Source organism: Dipodomys merriami, unplaced genomic scaffold (genome assembly GCF_024711535.1).
Source record: "Dipodomys merriami isolate MVZ:Mamm:240054 unplaced genomic scaffold, mDipMer1.0.p SCAF_21, whole genome shotgun sequence".
Lineage (NCBI taxonomy): Eukaryota > Metazoa > Chordata > Mammalia > Rodentia > Heteromyidae > Dipodomys > Dipodomys merriami.
The window spans coordinates 17,005,825-17,020,555 of NW_027203493.1; the positions used below are offsets into that span (position 1 = coordinate 17,005,825).

A 14,731-nucleotide genomic window follows, 5' to 3' on the forward strand; every position below is an offset into this window, starting at 1 on the left:
ATTATGAAACATTTCCTCAAGTGACAGGAAACCAAACGGAAGCCTTTGTACAAAGAGACCTCTGAAGTTATTATATGAATTTGAAATGTAGCCCACTGGTAGCCCGGCATATAAAAGGCCCTGTGTTCAATCTCCAGTACTGTCTTCCCCCACCAAAAAAGTTTGCTGCAATTACACACACACACACACACACACACACAAAATACCCATGATATTATGTTGTAAAAATAACCAGGTATGCTACTTAGAAACTCTAGGCCTCTGCATTCTGAAGTTCATTATCCGAACCTTAATTAAAATCTCCCAATCCAAGCACGGATACTGTATTAGTACATTTTACTATAAAGACTTATCACAATCAACACCTCCCTGTTTATCAGGGGCAAGTAGTATGAAGAATTCAAGTATCCTAAAGCAGAAAAGTGACAGAGACAGGATTCACACTTAAATTTAAGTGACTCCAAAGCTTGAGGTTCTTCTCCTTTGCTAAATACCTCAGCTTGTAGGTCTATGTGGCTAGCCACATAAAGAACCCACAAAAATCAAACACCACCATATAACTTGAGAGGAGGATAAAATGGGGAACCAGAACTATGGAAGGGTGAAATTAATCAAGATGAATTGCACTCATAATCTGACTTGTGGAACTGAAAGCCCTTTATACAACAACTTAAAAGGAATAAATTAAAAAAAAATAAGTATCAGTTACTATTTGGGACTTTCTGTTATACTTAGTGTAGGAGTCTTACAAGAAATACCAAACAACCACCTTCATTTCAAGCCTTCATTCTTCCTGAAGAAGGAATTGAAGATGAAGAGCTACAAATGGGTAAAAATTAAATGTAAAAATAATAGCTACAGTAAGGGATCTGATGGTCTGAAATGGATGTGAACTTGAGAGACAGATTAAAGAAGGAGGTGAAAGGAAATATGCTCTTTTTCTGTGTATGTGTGTCAGTACAGGAGGCTGAACTCAGGGCCTGGGTGCTGTCCTTGAGCTTCTTTGGCTCAAGGATAGTGCTTAACCACTTGAGCCACAGCTCCACCTCGAGCTAAAAAAGTGCTTAATTGGAGATGAGTCTCTCCGATTTGTCTTCCTGGGCTGGCTTCGAACCGCGACCCTCAGATCTCAGCCTCCTGAATAGCGAGGATTATTGGCGTGAGCCACCATCGCCCTCTAACACGCTTGTGTTTAATCCAATCATGTGTCTATGTTCGCAGAGCACATCCGTGCCAGGCTCCTGAATGCAACTACTGGAATACGCGGCACAAGTGAGTGTGTGAAGTGTCCGCGAAGGGCAGGGGCAGTTGAGTCCGGACCGGTCTGGGGGCTGGAAGCCCAGTGTCGCGGCGGGGCACTGCTGTCACCACTCCCTGCCCACCTCCGCTCAGGTCGAGGTCCCGCAGGGTGGGGGCCCGGCCGCACCGCGTCCGCGTCGCCGGCTTAACGCAGCGCCCGGAACGCACGTCCCGAGCAGCAGCGAGCGGGGAAGGGGGCTCAGCTGCGAGGAAGGAGGCCAGCGGCCCGGGCCGGCCTGCTCCGGTCTTCGCACGCGTCCCCAGCCCTCCCGCCACCCGTACCTGCTGCCCGGGCCGGTGGGCTTCAGCTGCGGCTAGACGGAAGCACGTGGAGCACCGCCTTCCAGAGCTGGAGGGCGCCGCGGACTGCCCGAGCGAATGCCTGACTCCTAGTTGTCGGAGGCCGCCTCGCTCCCGGGGTTAGGCGGCTTCCGCCCCGGCGCTGATAGGCAACGGACACGCACGCGCACTAAAAGCTCGGCGAGCACGCCGTGGGACCTTCCACGGCGCTGTCCCTGTGTGATGACGTCAGCGACGGAAGCCGAGTGGTCTAGGCGTCTACCGCAGCTGCGCGTGTCCCCGCGGGCTTTTGGCTGTGCCACGTGGCCTCCCATGTCATTGTTTCCCGGGCTACTCCGGGCAAAGTAAGTGTGTCAGCCTCAGTACCTCTATAACCACCACAGTTCTAAGGCTAGCAGCAGACAGCCCCAACAGGCCAGTGTAAGCACGTCAGGGCTTTCACTGCTGGGTGGAGTAGGAGACGACTGCTTTTTTGACCCTTTTAATGTGAGCGTATTGACTTTTATTCATCGCGCATGACTATCCAGCCACAGACCTAACAGGACTCCGGTAGCCGTTCCACACATTAATTGTGATTGTGCTCATTTGCACGTCCCCCTTAAGATGTTATCTGAGTGCTGAAGTTCGTTTCAGTTACCAATCCTCTGCCCAAAGGAAACCACTACCGGTTTATTTTCCTGCTGGGGAGGGTGGATCACCATCTAGAAGCACATCCAACTACTTGAGGTACTTCTTGAGTACCACAAACATTAATGTTCTGAACCAAATACGTTTCTTACCTTTGAAATTACTTGTCCATATAGATAAACCAGTTCAGTACTCACCATTTGTTTATTCTTTTAGCAAAATGTCAATATGCTACACACTATTCCGTTCAGGAAGGCTAGACATTAACATGGTCTTGTCCCTCAAGAGATTTTTTTGAAGCTCAAAATTCTATGCTATTAAAAATATGGTACCCGAGTACTATTTCAGAGATGGGCAGGTAAATCCTCTGAATTAGCCAACACTGGATGGAACACAAGGCTAAATGTAGAATAAACCTTGAAGAGTATTTGAGTGATAACGAGCAGACTGTAGACTGTTATGCAATGTCAACCACAGAATTTTAGTTGTGACACAAAACTGGAGGTTGGGCAACAAATAAATGACAAATTCCAATGTGCCTTCTACTGAATCTGACTACTTAAAATATGCTCTGGGACACGCGAGTGCAACTATTAGTTACTGTTTTAGAATGGTGGTAGTGGTAGTCACAAGTGTCAGAATAGCTCAGGAATTATATGGTCTAAAGGAAATCAAATATAGTGGTAATAAATCTACTTCCCTGGACAATGAGATGATGGTTCCAAACAAGGTAATTAAGGTCAAGTTTCAGCATTTGAGACAGTCAAAACCTAATGTTTAGTTGTTTGAAATTTTGTGTTTTGGGGCTTAAAACATGGAGAAACTATAATACTGATCTTATTTTAAATCAAGGGATTGGATAATTTGGGGAAAATTATGAGTACAGATCCAGCCAGAAAAGCATGCTTCCAGGAACCAGGACAGGATAATGAACAGGCCAACGAGATAATTAAAAAAAAAAAAAAATCTGTAGAATCCATCATTACCATCCCACATTTTAACTGGAAACTTTCACGAACAGGAAGCTACTTTAATAAAATACCTTTGCTTTAAACACTTGCAGAAAGTATCTTTTTATGCCAGCCCTTAGTCTTGATCTAAAGGCCTGGGCCCTATCCCTGAGACTTAACAGTCTACCACCTGAGCCAAAGCTTTTCAGTAGTTAATTGGAGATGAGTCTTCCCTACCTGGGCTGGCTTGGACCCACAATCCTCAGATCTCAGCCTCCTAAGTAGCTAGGATTACAGGCTTGGGCCACCAGCACCCAGCCATTATTTTCTAAAATATCAATTTTACTAAATGACCCACTAACCCCATCTCCATATTCATACAGCTTAAAAACTGTTTCCAAAACTGAACGTGAAATTTAACTATGAAATTGTTAATATTGCCTCCTATCCCTTTCTCCAGCCTCTTATCCCACTAATATTCTTTGCACTTCAACCAGCCTTTAGTCAGTAGAGGTTGGCTCAAAATAAACTTTCCTCCAAGTTATTCATGTAGGTTACACTTCAACTAGTCTTTCCTGCCATTAATAGGAGATAGTCTTGTATCATCAACCATGTGCCTTCACTGCCATTTACTACTTTGGGGTCATCACACTGTCTGACTACAAACAGCTCAACTGAAGCAGAAACCATGGTGGTTTCTCATCATGGAATGGCCAGCATTTCCCAAGATAGTTGTGTTGAATGAAGCCTTAGCTCAAGTAGTCAAGTCTAGTTGAAATGCAGCATTTACAGAAAGCTAATACAAATAAGAATATCCTTAATGCCAAGGGCAGTTGGCTCATGCGTGTAATCACAGAAACTCAGGAAGCTGAAATGTAAGGATAAAAGTTGGAAGCTAGTCCAGGAAGTAAAGTCTGTGAGACTCCAATATACTCAAAGGCCAGACGTGGGCTGTGGTTCAAGTGGTAAAGAAAAAAAAAAAATCTCAGGAACAGTGCCCAGGCTGAGTGTAAGCACCAGAACTGGGGCCAAAAAAAAAAAAAGGAAAATGCATACTAAATAATACACTAAATTACTGCCTTAAAGAGTTCAGGGACAAACAGCTAGTCTCTCACAGCCTACACTGTAGGAATCAAGATACTACATGAAACTAGAATATATTTCAGAAATGTTTGAAGTAGGGTATTAGTAATAGTAGAAACAGACAGAAGTTAGTAGTCTAGGATTCTCAGAAGAAGAAAGCACCACCAGGTTTCTCTCTCTCTCTCAGAACATTTCTTTGGAAATGGAAGTGTGGTTCAAGTGGTAGAGCACCAGCCTAGAACATAAAAGCTAAGCTGAGAGTAAAAGGTTCTGAATTCAAACTCCAGTACCAGAAAGGAAGTGGGAGGAAGAAGAGCATTTTCTCAGTAAAGTATGTATGTGAAACTAAAGGTGACTTTGCTCAAAGACAATTAAAAGTTTTCCTATTATGGAATTGTTAAAACATTCACTTGTCTTTTTCATAATCTATATAGAATTTAAAATGGGAAAAAGAATAGAAATAAAACTACATTTTTCTACTTTTTGTCTCATCAGTAATTCCATAAAAGGGTAACTCAAGTTTGAGGACAATGATTTGAAGTGTGCCTCAGTCAACAAAATTAAATGTCTACAACAAACTCAGTGAGGTGCAGATTCAAGAGCTTAAAAAAATCAGAATGGATGGTTCATGCCTGTAATCCTAGTACTCAGGAAGCTGAGATCTGAGGACTGAAGTTCCAACACAGCACAGGTAGGAAAGTCTGAGACATCTATCTCCAATTAACCACCAGAAAATCGGAAATAGTGCTGTGGTTCAAAGTGGTAGAGCGCTCACCTTGAGCACAAAAACTCAGGGACACCACCAAGGCCCAGAGTGTTCAAGTCCCATGTCCAGCAAAAATAAAAATTAAAACCTAAAAAAGTAAAAACAAAAGGGGAAGGGTATGAGCTCAGTGCTTATGTGCATCCAATTTTCCTTCATTAGCTAAATCACTATAATTACAATGGAACAAAATCAATTGCGTATGACTTGTTAAAAAGCTGCTTCCACTACCTTCTGCACATAGTCTCATTTCTATTTCAAATGGAGTCTCCCAACTAAAGTTGTATATATAAGGAAACAACTATTAAATTAATTGACTTAAAATATTGAAAGGGCATTTGTTCTAACATCAAGACACACTGATTAAGGAGGGAAAAACACTTCTATATTTTTGGGGAGTATTTAGGACGTAGAAGTGTAACTACCCCTAATCAAGGTAATTGATAACTTCAACCTTTACTAAAACTTTTAAAAACAAGTTTCAGTATTCAAGTGAGATGACTGGTAATTGTGTAAATGCAAAAGTATTTTATATGTAGGCTTTCTATACCAAGACAAATCTGTGACAACCATTTCATTGCAATTCTCCTAAAAATATGCATTTGACCCAATAGCCTTTGCAACTAAGACAAGCATTTACATACAGAGTATACTGAATGCTAAGATTCAAATCATAATGGAACTTCAAAAAAAGTTCTCTGCCCAATCGATGCAGCATTTGTTTCAGAAATATGGTCTGAAATGCTAATAAATAAAAGGTTTACATTTAAGTTGTCATGACAGAATGCCCCTTTCTCCTTGGATGTTTTGAAAAAGCTTTAGAAACAAAACTATGAACACTTCAGACATTCACATCTGTACTAATGCACAGAAATTTGAACTGCAGAAGGTATTTTCCCCTATCCTATCTCTGAGTACTAAATATGGATGAAACTCACTTACTTTTTGATTTTCAAATGACAAGAATATTCTAGACAGCAAATTTAGTTTTATGTAAGGTTGAACATTTTAGGAATTAGCCAATGAACTGTGAATATTTTACCCACCTAAAATAAAATACAGCTAACATATGGTTGTGGTACATCCCAGGTAGATGTCATATAAAGCACGCAAGGTGAGGTGCTAGCAAAAGAAATACTCATTTGCAAAAGTAAACAGATAACCCTTCCAATATGATGTACCACAACCACACATGAAAAGTCAAGAACTTACTTTTATTTATTTTAAAATAAACATCGAAGATTCCCCCATTACCCACCACCCTACAAAACTTTTGAATGTGGAATGTTCAACAGCCTATCCATTTTAGTAGGTTACAAAACCAGCAAAAATAAAAATAAAAAAACCTCCAGTTCTCTAATGATGAATGTTTTGAGAATAACTGTTTTGTTTTTAAGAAATTGAATACCTATTGGAAAAATTCCTTAGCTAAAGGCTAAAAATAAAATTTAATTTTTGCACAGAAAATACCATTAACTTAGTAGCCTTTGCTTAATAGGTGGGCGTAATTCTCCATAAAGTCAAAGTGGAACGAAACAACAAGCAGCATTAAGTTCTTAGGCACACAGATCTAGTGCTCAAACTGCTAGCACAAATTCCAACACAGTACATATGACTAAGCCACTACTAAACTCTCCATCTCTATCAAACTCAAGACTCTCCCTATGCATCTAAGAGTAAGAATTACCACTCTCACATAAATGCCTCCATGAGACAAGGAGAATTCAATTAGACAAAAGGTAAGTGTGTATAATACAGCTGCTGGAGATAACCATTAAAATTTGTGACACTAGCAATGAGTGGGGTGAATCACACAAGCTGCTAGCTGTTGAACTCCAGTGTTTCAAAATACAACTTTTATAAACACGTTTTATTTGTTTTATTACCATGAGAACTGAAGTTATTGACTGTCATTTCCCTAAAACAGGGAAATCAATCTAAAACACATACTGGTGCTTTTCAAAAGATAGCAATTTAAATGGGTGGTAGCAGCAGGCATTTTTATCTTTTTCTTTAAAGAACTCTCAAGCTGCAGGAAAAAAAATGTGACCAAAAGGTGTTATGATTATCCATTAAAGATTTTCATCAGTACCTGAACCAATTTAGGTGACAATACAACAAAGATTCAAGAATTAGTGATGGCGATACACATCATAAGGAATGATCTATACAGATAGACATATCTATATAGATAGATATATATGTATATATAGTACCAATCCTTATGAAAGTCTCAAAGAAACTGTTAATAGTTCAAAAGGTATCTAAATACTTCACATTAAATATAAGCAGCCTGTCTAGATTATATCCCATTATTTGTTGCATATTTTTCAAAAGGTGCCAATCAAAGCCTAATTTACATTCTGGCTGTTTTATATAGTATCAGCTGTTAAGCAACTTACATGTGTTTTTAATCACAGTCATTTGGCCAGATGAACAGTGCTGTGTCAAAGCTAATAGCCAGCCTTACATGTGTGATTAAGGACCCATGCATAATTTGGTATGCATCTAAACATTCTGTGCTCCAATTTAAATGGAAATACTGTGAAATGCAGTTCTTCTGCCAAACCACACTCCACTCCCTCCATCTTCCTTTCAAGGAAAATGTCCTAGTTTTTTCAATTACCACTGAATAACTCTGGGGCTAATTTGTATATTTTACCCAATGTCAAAAGCCAAAGTTACTCTTTTTCAAGCCACTTCAAATAACTATGGAGATATTATTATCCCCTAAAGTATACTGTTTTACTCCTAAGCAAGGGTGAGGAATCTGAATATCATGTGCAAGGCTCAAGATGACGCTTAGGACAGAACATGCAGAGTAAAAATAGTTTCCTTCCATATCCAGGTAATATAAAGCTGACAATTGTAGTCCTGTCTTTATGGGATGAAAACAGTCCCTTTACAATAAGTTTCCTGAAAGGGAGAACAAATAGATAATAACTCTTCTGGTAACATGTTATGGTACACTGGCCAGTGTGTTTTTGGCGATTAAACATAATCCTGTGAATCAGATTAATTCACTTGCTGAGTGTTCATTTGCGGCATCCCTCTGTTGGGTCTTGGGGGCCCTCCACGACCTAGAAGACAAAAATGGCATTTGATTTTTCTTTCAAATATTATTTGTTTTGCCTTCAAGCAGATTTTCATCTGAAGTCAAGAAGCATGTAGGCAGCTTGTCACCACATTATTAGGTTTAAGAGGTCAATTCTTCAGTGTTCAAGTTTCACCTGTCCTGGAAGTTGTCATGCGCATATTTGCTCAAGTTCTCTAGCTAAAAAAAGAGTAGAGCTAATGGAGTATTCCACCAGTACTCATTCATTCAACAAGTATTTATTGAGTGCCTACTATGTGCTAGGCACTGTCATCAGGCGTTGGGAATAGATACAGCAGTAAAGACAGACATGTTACCTGCTCTCATGGAGCTTACATTCTAATGTACACTCTAGCTTACATTTCAGTATTAACATCATACTATCAAAATTAATAAAAGCACCAGAAGGAAAACAGACCTTATTACCTAAACTGTTAAAAAGAAACTACATAACATTCAAAATTGTATAATGACTTATAACACAAATTGTTTTTTACATGCTGTTAAAACAGATTTTTAGCTATCAGTTAACTCAATTTTCATAGAATATGCTACAAGGTGGGAAAGAACATAACCCACATTCACATGCAAAGACCTCTGATACTTCAAGTCAGTAATTCCCAAGTGATCCATGTGGAAAAAAACACACCTTTTGCTGGCCAATTACTACTAGCACTCAAAGTACTTTTTAATTTGTCCTTAATATACATTTTATACATGTTATGGCCAAAAACTAGATAAAACCTATTTTTTAACCTTCCAATCAGAGAACCATTTAGAACTTTAGATTACATGAAATGCTAGCTTTATAACTGTTAAACAGGTTAACTTCTTGCCCAAATAGGAAGTGATTTTCTCTAATAACAAAAACAAAACAACTCATCTTGCAATATTTAAGTATAGTCAAACAAGTTAGTAAGAATTGGGGATGTTACTTGACAATCAAAAATAATTTGGTACTTAAAGATTACTAATGGTGTTCCAAAATGTATTCAGATTTTCATTAGTTCTACTACTTCTAAATGGTTCTCTATATGAAATTATGGCTTATCTGGCCATTAAAGGGTTTCTGGTCCTAAAATATAATATGCAATATGCATGTTTCAAAAATGAAAAGATAATAAATTTATATAAATGTTTACTCTCACTCCAAAAATGTCTTACAAAAATGTTTCAATAAGTACTTCCTAAAAACATTTAGCAGGTGTTAGGACCTGAAAAAATAATTTCCAGTTGGAAAAACACTTTTTCTGAGGAAGAGAAAATGTTCTTGTTCTTAAGACAGTTTGTATATTAACAGGGAAAGTCGTTCAAAAATTAAAATTTGGATTCAAGATTAAGTTTTAGAAACAGCATTTCATTTAATCCCTAGCAACAAGTCTGAAAAAGATCAACATATTCCTAACATGTAACCTACATGCAGACTATGAACAGCTCTTCCAAGGCCAGAACAGAAGCTCCACTTAGGAGCTAGGATCACCACCACAAAATATTACCTCGTGGGGCTCCCCGTGGTCCACTCTGCCCAGAGCCTCGCTTGAAATTCTGCTGATATCCATCCTAAAAGACAAGCTAGTTAGTATTAAGAAAAACTAAATTTTTCATACGCATATTTTATTTACAAGAATCTAAATAAACAGTATCAATCAGAAAGTGTCATTTAAAAAATGCTTGCCCATCTACCTTTCAGTTTTGTAGTCTAATATTTACAAAATACTATCATAGCTAAAAGTTATTGTTTAAGTACTGTATTTCTATTATACTGACATAGGCCTCTTGAAGATTCCTTTTTTTTAAACAGACTTTTATTAAGTGACTTTTCTAGATGAAGTGAAAAGAAAAGCAGAAGGCCATCTTTTTTTCTATAACAAAATGCTTCAGATATCAAATAACTACCCCCCCAAATTCCTTAGTTATTGAGTCCCACACCATATTTACCTACCCGCTGGTAGCCAGAGTAGTCTCGGGGAGCACTGAACTGAGACTGTGTGTAACCACTGTTTGGAGTGTTAGAGAATGAAGGGCGGTAACCATCATATCCTCCTAAAATTTAGGACAAGAAAAATAATTTTTTCCTTATTAATTTTTTTTACCTTATTAATGAAAAATAATGGCATAATTATAAGCATGCTACTTATTCAAACTAATTTCTAACTACCTAATAGATCTAATCTAAAATACTAACTGCCTTAGAAGATAAAAATTTCAGACAGGTACCCACTGCTCACACTTCTAAGTAGCTACTTGGAAGACTGAAATTGGGAGAATCATAATTTGAGGCAAGCCTAGGCAAAAGTCCATGAGGCACCATCTAAATTTTTAAAAACTGGGTATGAGATCCCATCAATCCATCTACTACGGTAACCTAAAATAGGCACATTATAGTCCAGGAACATACCCATAGAAAAAGCAAGACCCTATCAAGCAAATAACCAATGGGAAAAAAATGCTGGGGCAAAAATAGTAAACATGGCTTAGCAATTGAGCATTGGTCCCCCAAGTTCAAACACCTAAACTGCCAAAAGCAATGAAATTTTTACACAGCCACGAATATACACAAAGACAAGGAAATCTCCCTAAGACTTGGTAATATCTAGAAAACAATTATCCCTATTAGCCAGGTATGAGGGCTCATGCCTGTAATCACTGGTAATATCAAAGCTAATCAGGAAGACTAATGTTGAAGCTAGACCCAGGCAAAAAAAAAAAAGTCTACAAGACCCCATATTTCAACCCATTTCAATAGCAAAGTGAAGTGGCATGTACCAGTCAGCTATGCAGTAGGGCTGAGATGGGAAAGGGACTATGGTTCCAGACTATTCCAGGCAAAAAAAGCTCATAGGGAAGCCTCCATCTCAACAGAAAAGGCTGTATTAACAAACTGTCATCTCAGTTGTGGTAGGAAAAACAAGAAAATAAATCTCTAGGCCAGCCAGGAAAAAAAATGACCTGATCTAAAAAATAAACAGAGCAAAGTGGGCTGGAACCATGACTCAGTGGTAGGGTACTAAGTACCTGACTTCAAACTCCATCCAGTACCAGCACCAAAAACAAAACCAACAAAAAAAAAAAAAAAACTTCTACATTTGGCAAAAACAAGTAACAAAAAATTTCTGTATAGCATTTCATTAACTGCATTTAAGCATAACTCAAGTGACAGTGCCAGCCACAAACAAACAAAAAAATTCTGTATAGCATTTCATTAGCTACATTTAAAATATACTTAGTGGAAATTTAAGCATAACTCAAGTGATAGTGTCAGCCACAAACAAAAAGGCTGCAAATAATGAGTTTAAATCACAATTCTGAAAATAAAAACAATGAATAATACATAAATGTTAAAAGTTGAACCTAAGAGGCTAATTCAGAGATACATCTCTCCTGAAAACCATACGACATGTTTTACAAACCAAAAAACAACCAACTTAAATAAAAATCCTACAAGTTCAGGGCTAGGAATGTGGCTCAGTGGTAGAGTACTTGCTTAGCATGCATGTAGCCCTGGTTGATTCCTCAGTATCAAATAAACAGAAAAGGCCAGAAGTCGCAAGGTGGCTCAACTCATAGAGTGCTAGCTAGCCGTGAGCACAAAGATCAGGGAGAGTGGTCAGGCCCTGAGTTTAAGCCCCAGGTCTGGACAAAAGACAATCCTTAAAGTTCATTACAACTTGCATCTCATTGCTTTTACCTCTGAACCCATTGGCAGGTCCCCGGTATCCATTCATCAAGCCTCTAGCACCACGGGAACCTCCACGAGACACACCACGACTATTGTAATAAGGCTGACTGCCCCGAGGAAATCCAGTGTTCTGTTGAGGAGGCTGCTGGTGGTTGCCCGTCACTGGATGGGACTGGTCCTGGGAACCGTGGTAAGTGCCAACTACTACAATAAGGAACACAAATATTATACAGTCCCATTACCATTTGTTCTCCTACATGCTTTCAAGTTTAAGCAACAATTTTTACATTTTACAGTCCCTTAAAGTGTTGGGAGTTTCTTGTTTTTATTTTGTCTGTTGTGGGGCTTGAACTTGGGCCTGGGCGCTGTCCCTCAGCTCTTCAGCTCAAGGCTAGTGCTCTACCACTTGAGCCACAGCGCCACTTCCGATTTTCTGGTGGTTTTTATTGGAGGTAAGAGTTCCACAGCTTTTCCTGCCTGGGCTGACTTTGAACCGCAACCCTCAGATCTCATTCTCCTGAGTAGTTAGGATTATAGGCGTGAGTCACCGGTGCCCAGCTAAGTTTAATTTTTTTTAATTTCCAAATTAATGAGGAAAATTGAACATAAATGATATCACTGTCTCTTTCCCACCCATAGATCAAGCTGGAGGGTTGGGGGCAGAGGAAATGGATACAGAATTTCCAAACCTTCGAAAGTAGAATGCACAATGTTACCCTCCAAATAAATTATGTATACTATTATATACTGTACACACTATATACTATTACCTTCTGAAAAGTGAGTCCCTATGAAAAGTGACTTAAAAAAACCTAGCAAGTGGGTAGCCTGTCCAAATATCCCACTTTGGGGGGTAAAAAAAGACTACATTTTGTGATTTTTAAAAAATTTATACAATTTTTTTAATTTTTATTTAATTATCTTATACCCACAAGGAATTTCTAATATATTCTCGGTTTTCACACATTGTGCAGTATAATGAATTCCTACAAAGAGGAAATCTCATGACTTTGCCAAGTTAATAAATAAGCTTCACTACTCATATTATTTTCCATAATCTTTTATATTTTTGATACTTAGAAGTGTGTCACAAGGCTGGACACCAGTGACTGACAGCTGTAAATCCTAGCTGCTCAGGAGGCTGAGATCTGAGGTATGCGGTTGGAAGACGGCGGCAAGAAAGACCAGAAAACCAGAAGTGTCAGTGCGGTTCAAAGTGATAGAAAACTAGCCTTGAGCAAAAGAGCTCAGGGACAACACCAGGGCCTGAGTTCAAGACCCACAATCAATCCCCCCTGCCAAGTCTCACCAACTTTCCTGCCCCATCTACTTCAATCCACAATCCTCAGATCTAAGCCTCCTAAAGTAACTAGGATTATAGACATGAGCCACAGCCACCTGGCAAGAACTGAAAATTTTCTGTTTTTCCTTTCCTTCAAAGGGAGTTACAAGGTCCCACTACATAACCCAGGTTAATCAATAACCTTGAATTCAATGTCTTCATGCCTCAACCTCCTAAGTGCTTGCAATAGGTGACATTAAATTCCTTTTTAACCAGTAATTTTATTACTAATATCAAATATCAACTGTAATGAACTCACATCAAACCAATTCAAAATACCTTTAAATAAACAATGCTTACAACACGCCAGGCATTTTCCACACAATGAATCTTGTCCGTTAACCAATGCAATGGTACCCGTATACAACCTTATTCTAATGAGATGATAAAGATAAATGAGTCAACTAAAAACTCGGCTGCATTTGAAGAGTGGAGATAGGTGTCTGAGGTGATATTTGAATACCAATATGAAAGTACTGCAGCGGGACCAGTGGCTCACACCTGTAATCCTAGCTATTCAGGAGGCTGAGATTTGAGGATCACGGTTCAAAGACAGCCTAGGCAGGAAAGTCCATGAGACTCTTATCTCCAATAAGAAAACCAGAAGTGGCACTGAGGCTCAAGTGGTAGAGCCCAAGCCTTGAGCTGAAGAGAGCAAGGACAGCACCGAAGCCCAGAGTTTAAGGCCCACAACTGACCAAAAAAAAAAAAAAAAAAAAAAAGGACGGTGACCAAGTATGGTACAGTGGCTGATGCCTGTCATTTCAGCTACTTTGGAGAAGATGCCAACCACTGACAAAAAGACAGCAAGGGAAGACTCTATATCAAAGAACAAGCCAAGCATTGTGTTACAAACTTATAATCACAGTCCAAGCAAGTCCAGGCAAAAAGTGAGACTATATTAGAAAAGTAACTAAACCAAAAAGTGTTAGGGGCATGGCTGGAGGAGCAAACCCCAGAACCACACCTGTCAAAAAAAAAAAAAAAAATTTTCAGGAGATCAAGAACATTAACACTGGAGTAGCACTGTAGCTCAAGGCCGAGAGTTCAAGCTCTACAACTGACAGCCCCCCATTAAAAAAAAAAGGAAAGAGGGCTGGGAAGGTAGCTCAGAGGTAGAGTGCATGCCTTGCAAGCATGAGGCCCTGGGTTCGATTCCTCAGCACCACATAAACAGAAAAAAAAAAACAAAAAGCCGGAAGTGGCGCTGTGGCTCCAGTGGTAGAGCACTAGCCTTGAGCTGAAGAGCTGAGGGACAGCGCCCAGACCCAGAGTTCAGGCCCCATGACCTGCAAAAAAAAAAAAGGAAAGAGAAAAAAACATCAACTCGTCTTCTAAAAGGATTGGCTACTTTGTTGTGCAATCCCAGTTGTATTCCTAGAAATTAGCCAAAGACCTAAAAGAACCTAAAAGAAGTATTTGAAATATTACAAATTTCAGAAATCTCTACCTACATTATTGTGATAATAAATGGCCAAAAGGACTTTACTTCAATCCAGTTCACAAAGTGAAGCAGAAGTCTTATGCAGAAGTTTTAGAAATTAGCACAATAAGTATCAAAGCAACTCCTAATTGCTTTCTAACTGACCTATTG

General features: G+C 39.1%; 2 protein-coding genes across 4 annotated transcripts in view; both read right to left on the reverse strand.

Annotated features, from left to right (window-relative positions):
* The window catches only part of Nat10 (N-acetyltransferase 10), a 35,206-nt gene extending 33,484 nt beyond the window's left edge, over positions 1-1,722 (reverse strand). Inside the window, exon 1 of one of the 2 annotated variants that reach the window (XM_070032615.1) lies at positions 1,582-1,722. The gene's annotated coding sequence lies outside the window, so the exon portion shown is untranslated. Of the gene's footprint in view, positions 1-1,382; positions 1,458-1,581 lie in introns of those variants that run through there. The other variant, XM_070032616.1, reaches the window with a different exon arrangement.
* Positions 1,723-6,217: 4,495 nt separating this feature from the next.
* The window catches only part of Caprin1 (cell cycle associated protein 1), a 45,942-nt gene continuing 37,428 nt past the window's right edge, over positions 6,218-14,731 (reverse strand). For both annotated transcript variants that reach the window (XM_070032619.1, XM_070032620.1), the window contains exons 16-19: positions 11,805-11,999; positions 10,059-10,159; positions 9,613-9,676; positions 6,218-8,102 (exon numbers count right to left, since the gene is read on the reverse strand). In XM_070032619.1, the coding sequence (XP_069888720.1) occupies positions 8,038-8,102; positions 9,613-9,676; positions 10,059-10,159; positions 11,805-11,999 (425 nt within the window). In that variant the 3' untranslated portion in view covers positions 6,218-8,037. The remainder of the gene's footprint in view (positions 8,103-9,612; positions 9,677-10,058; positions 10,160-11,804; positions 12,000-14,731) is intronic.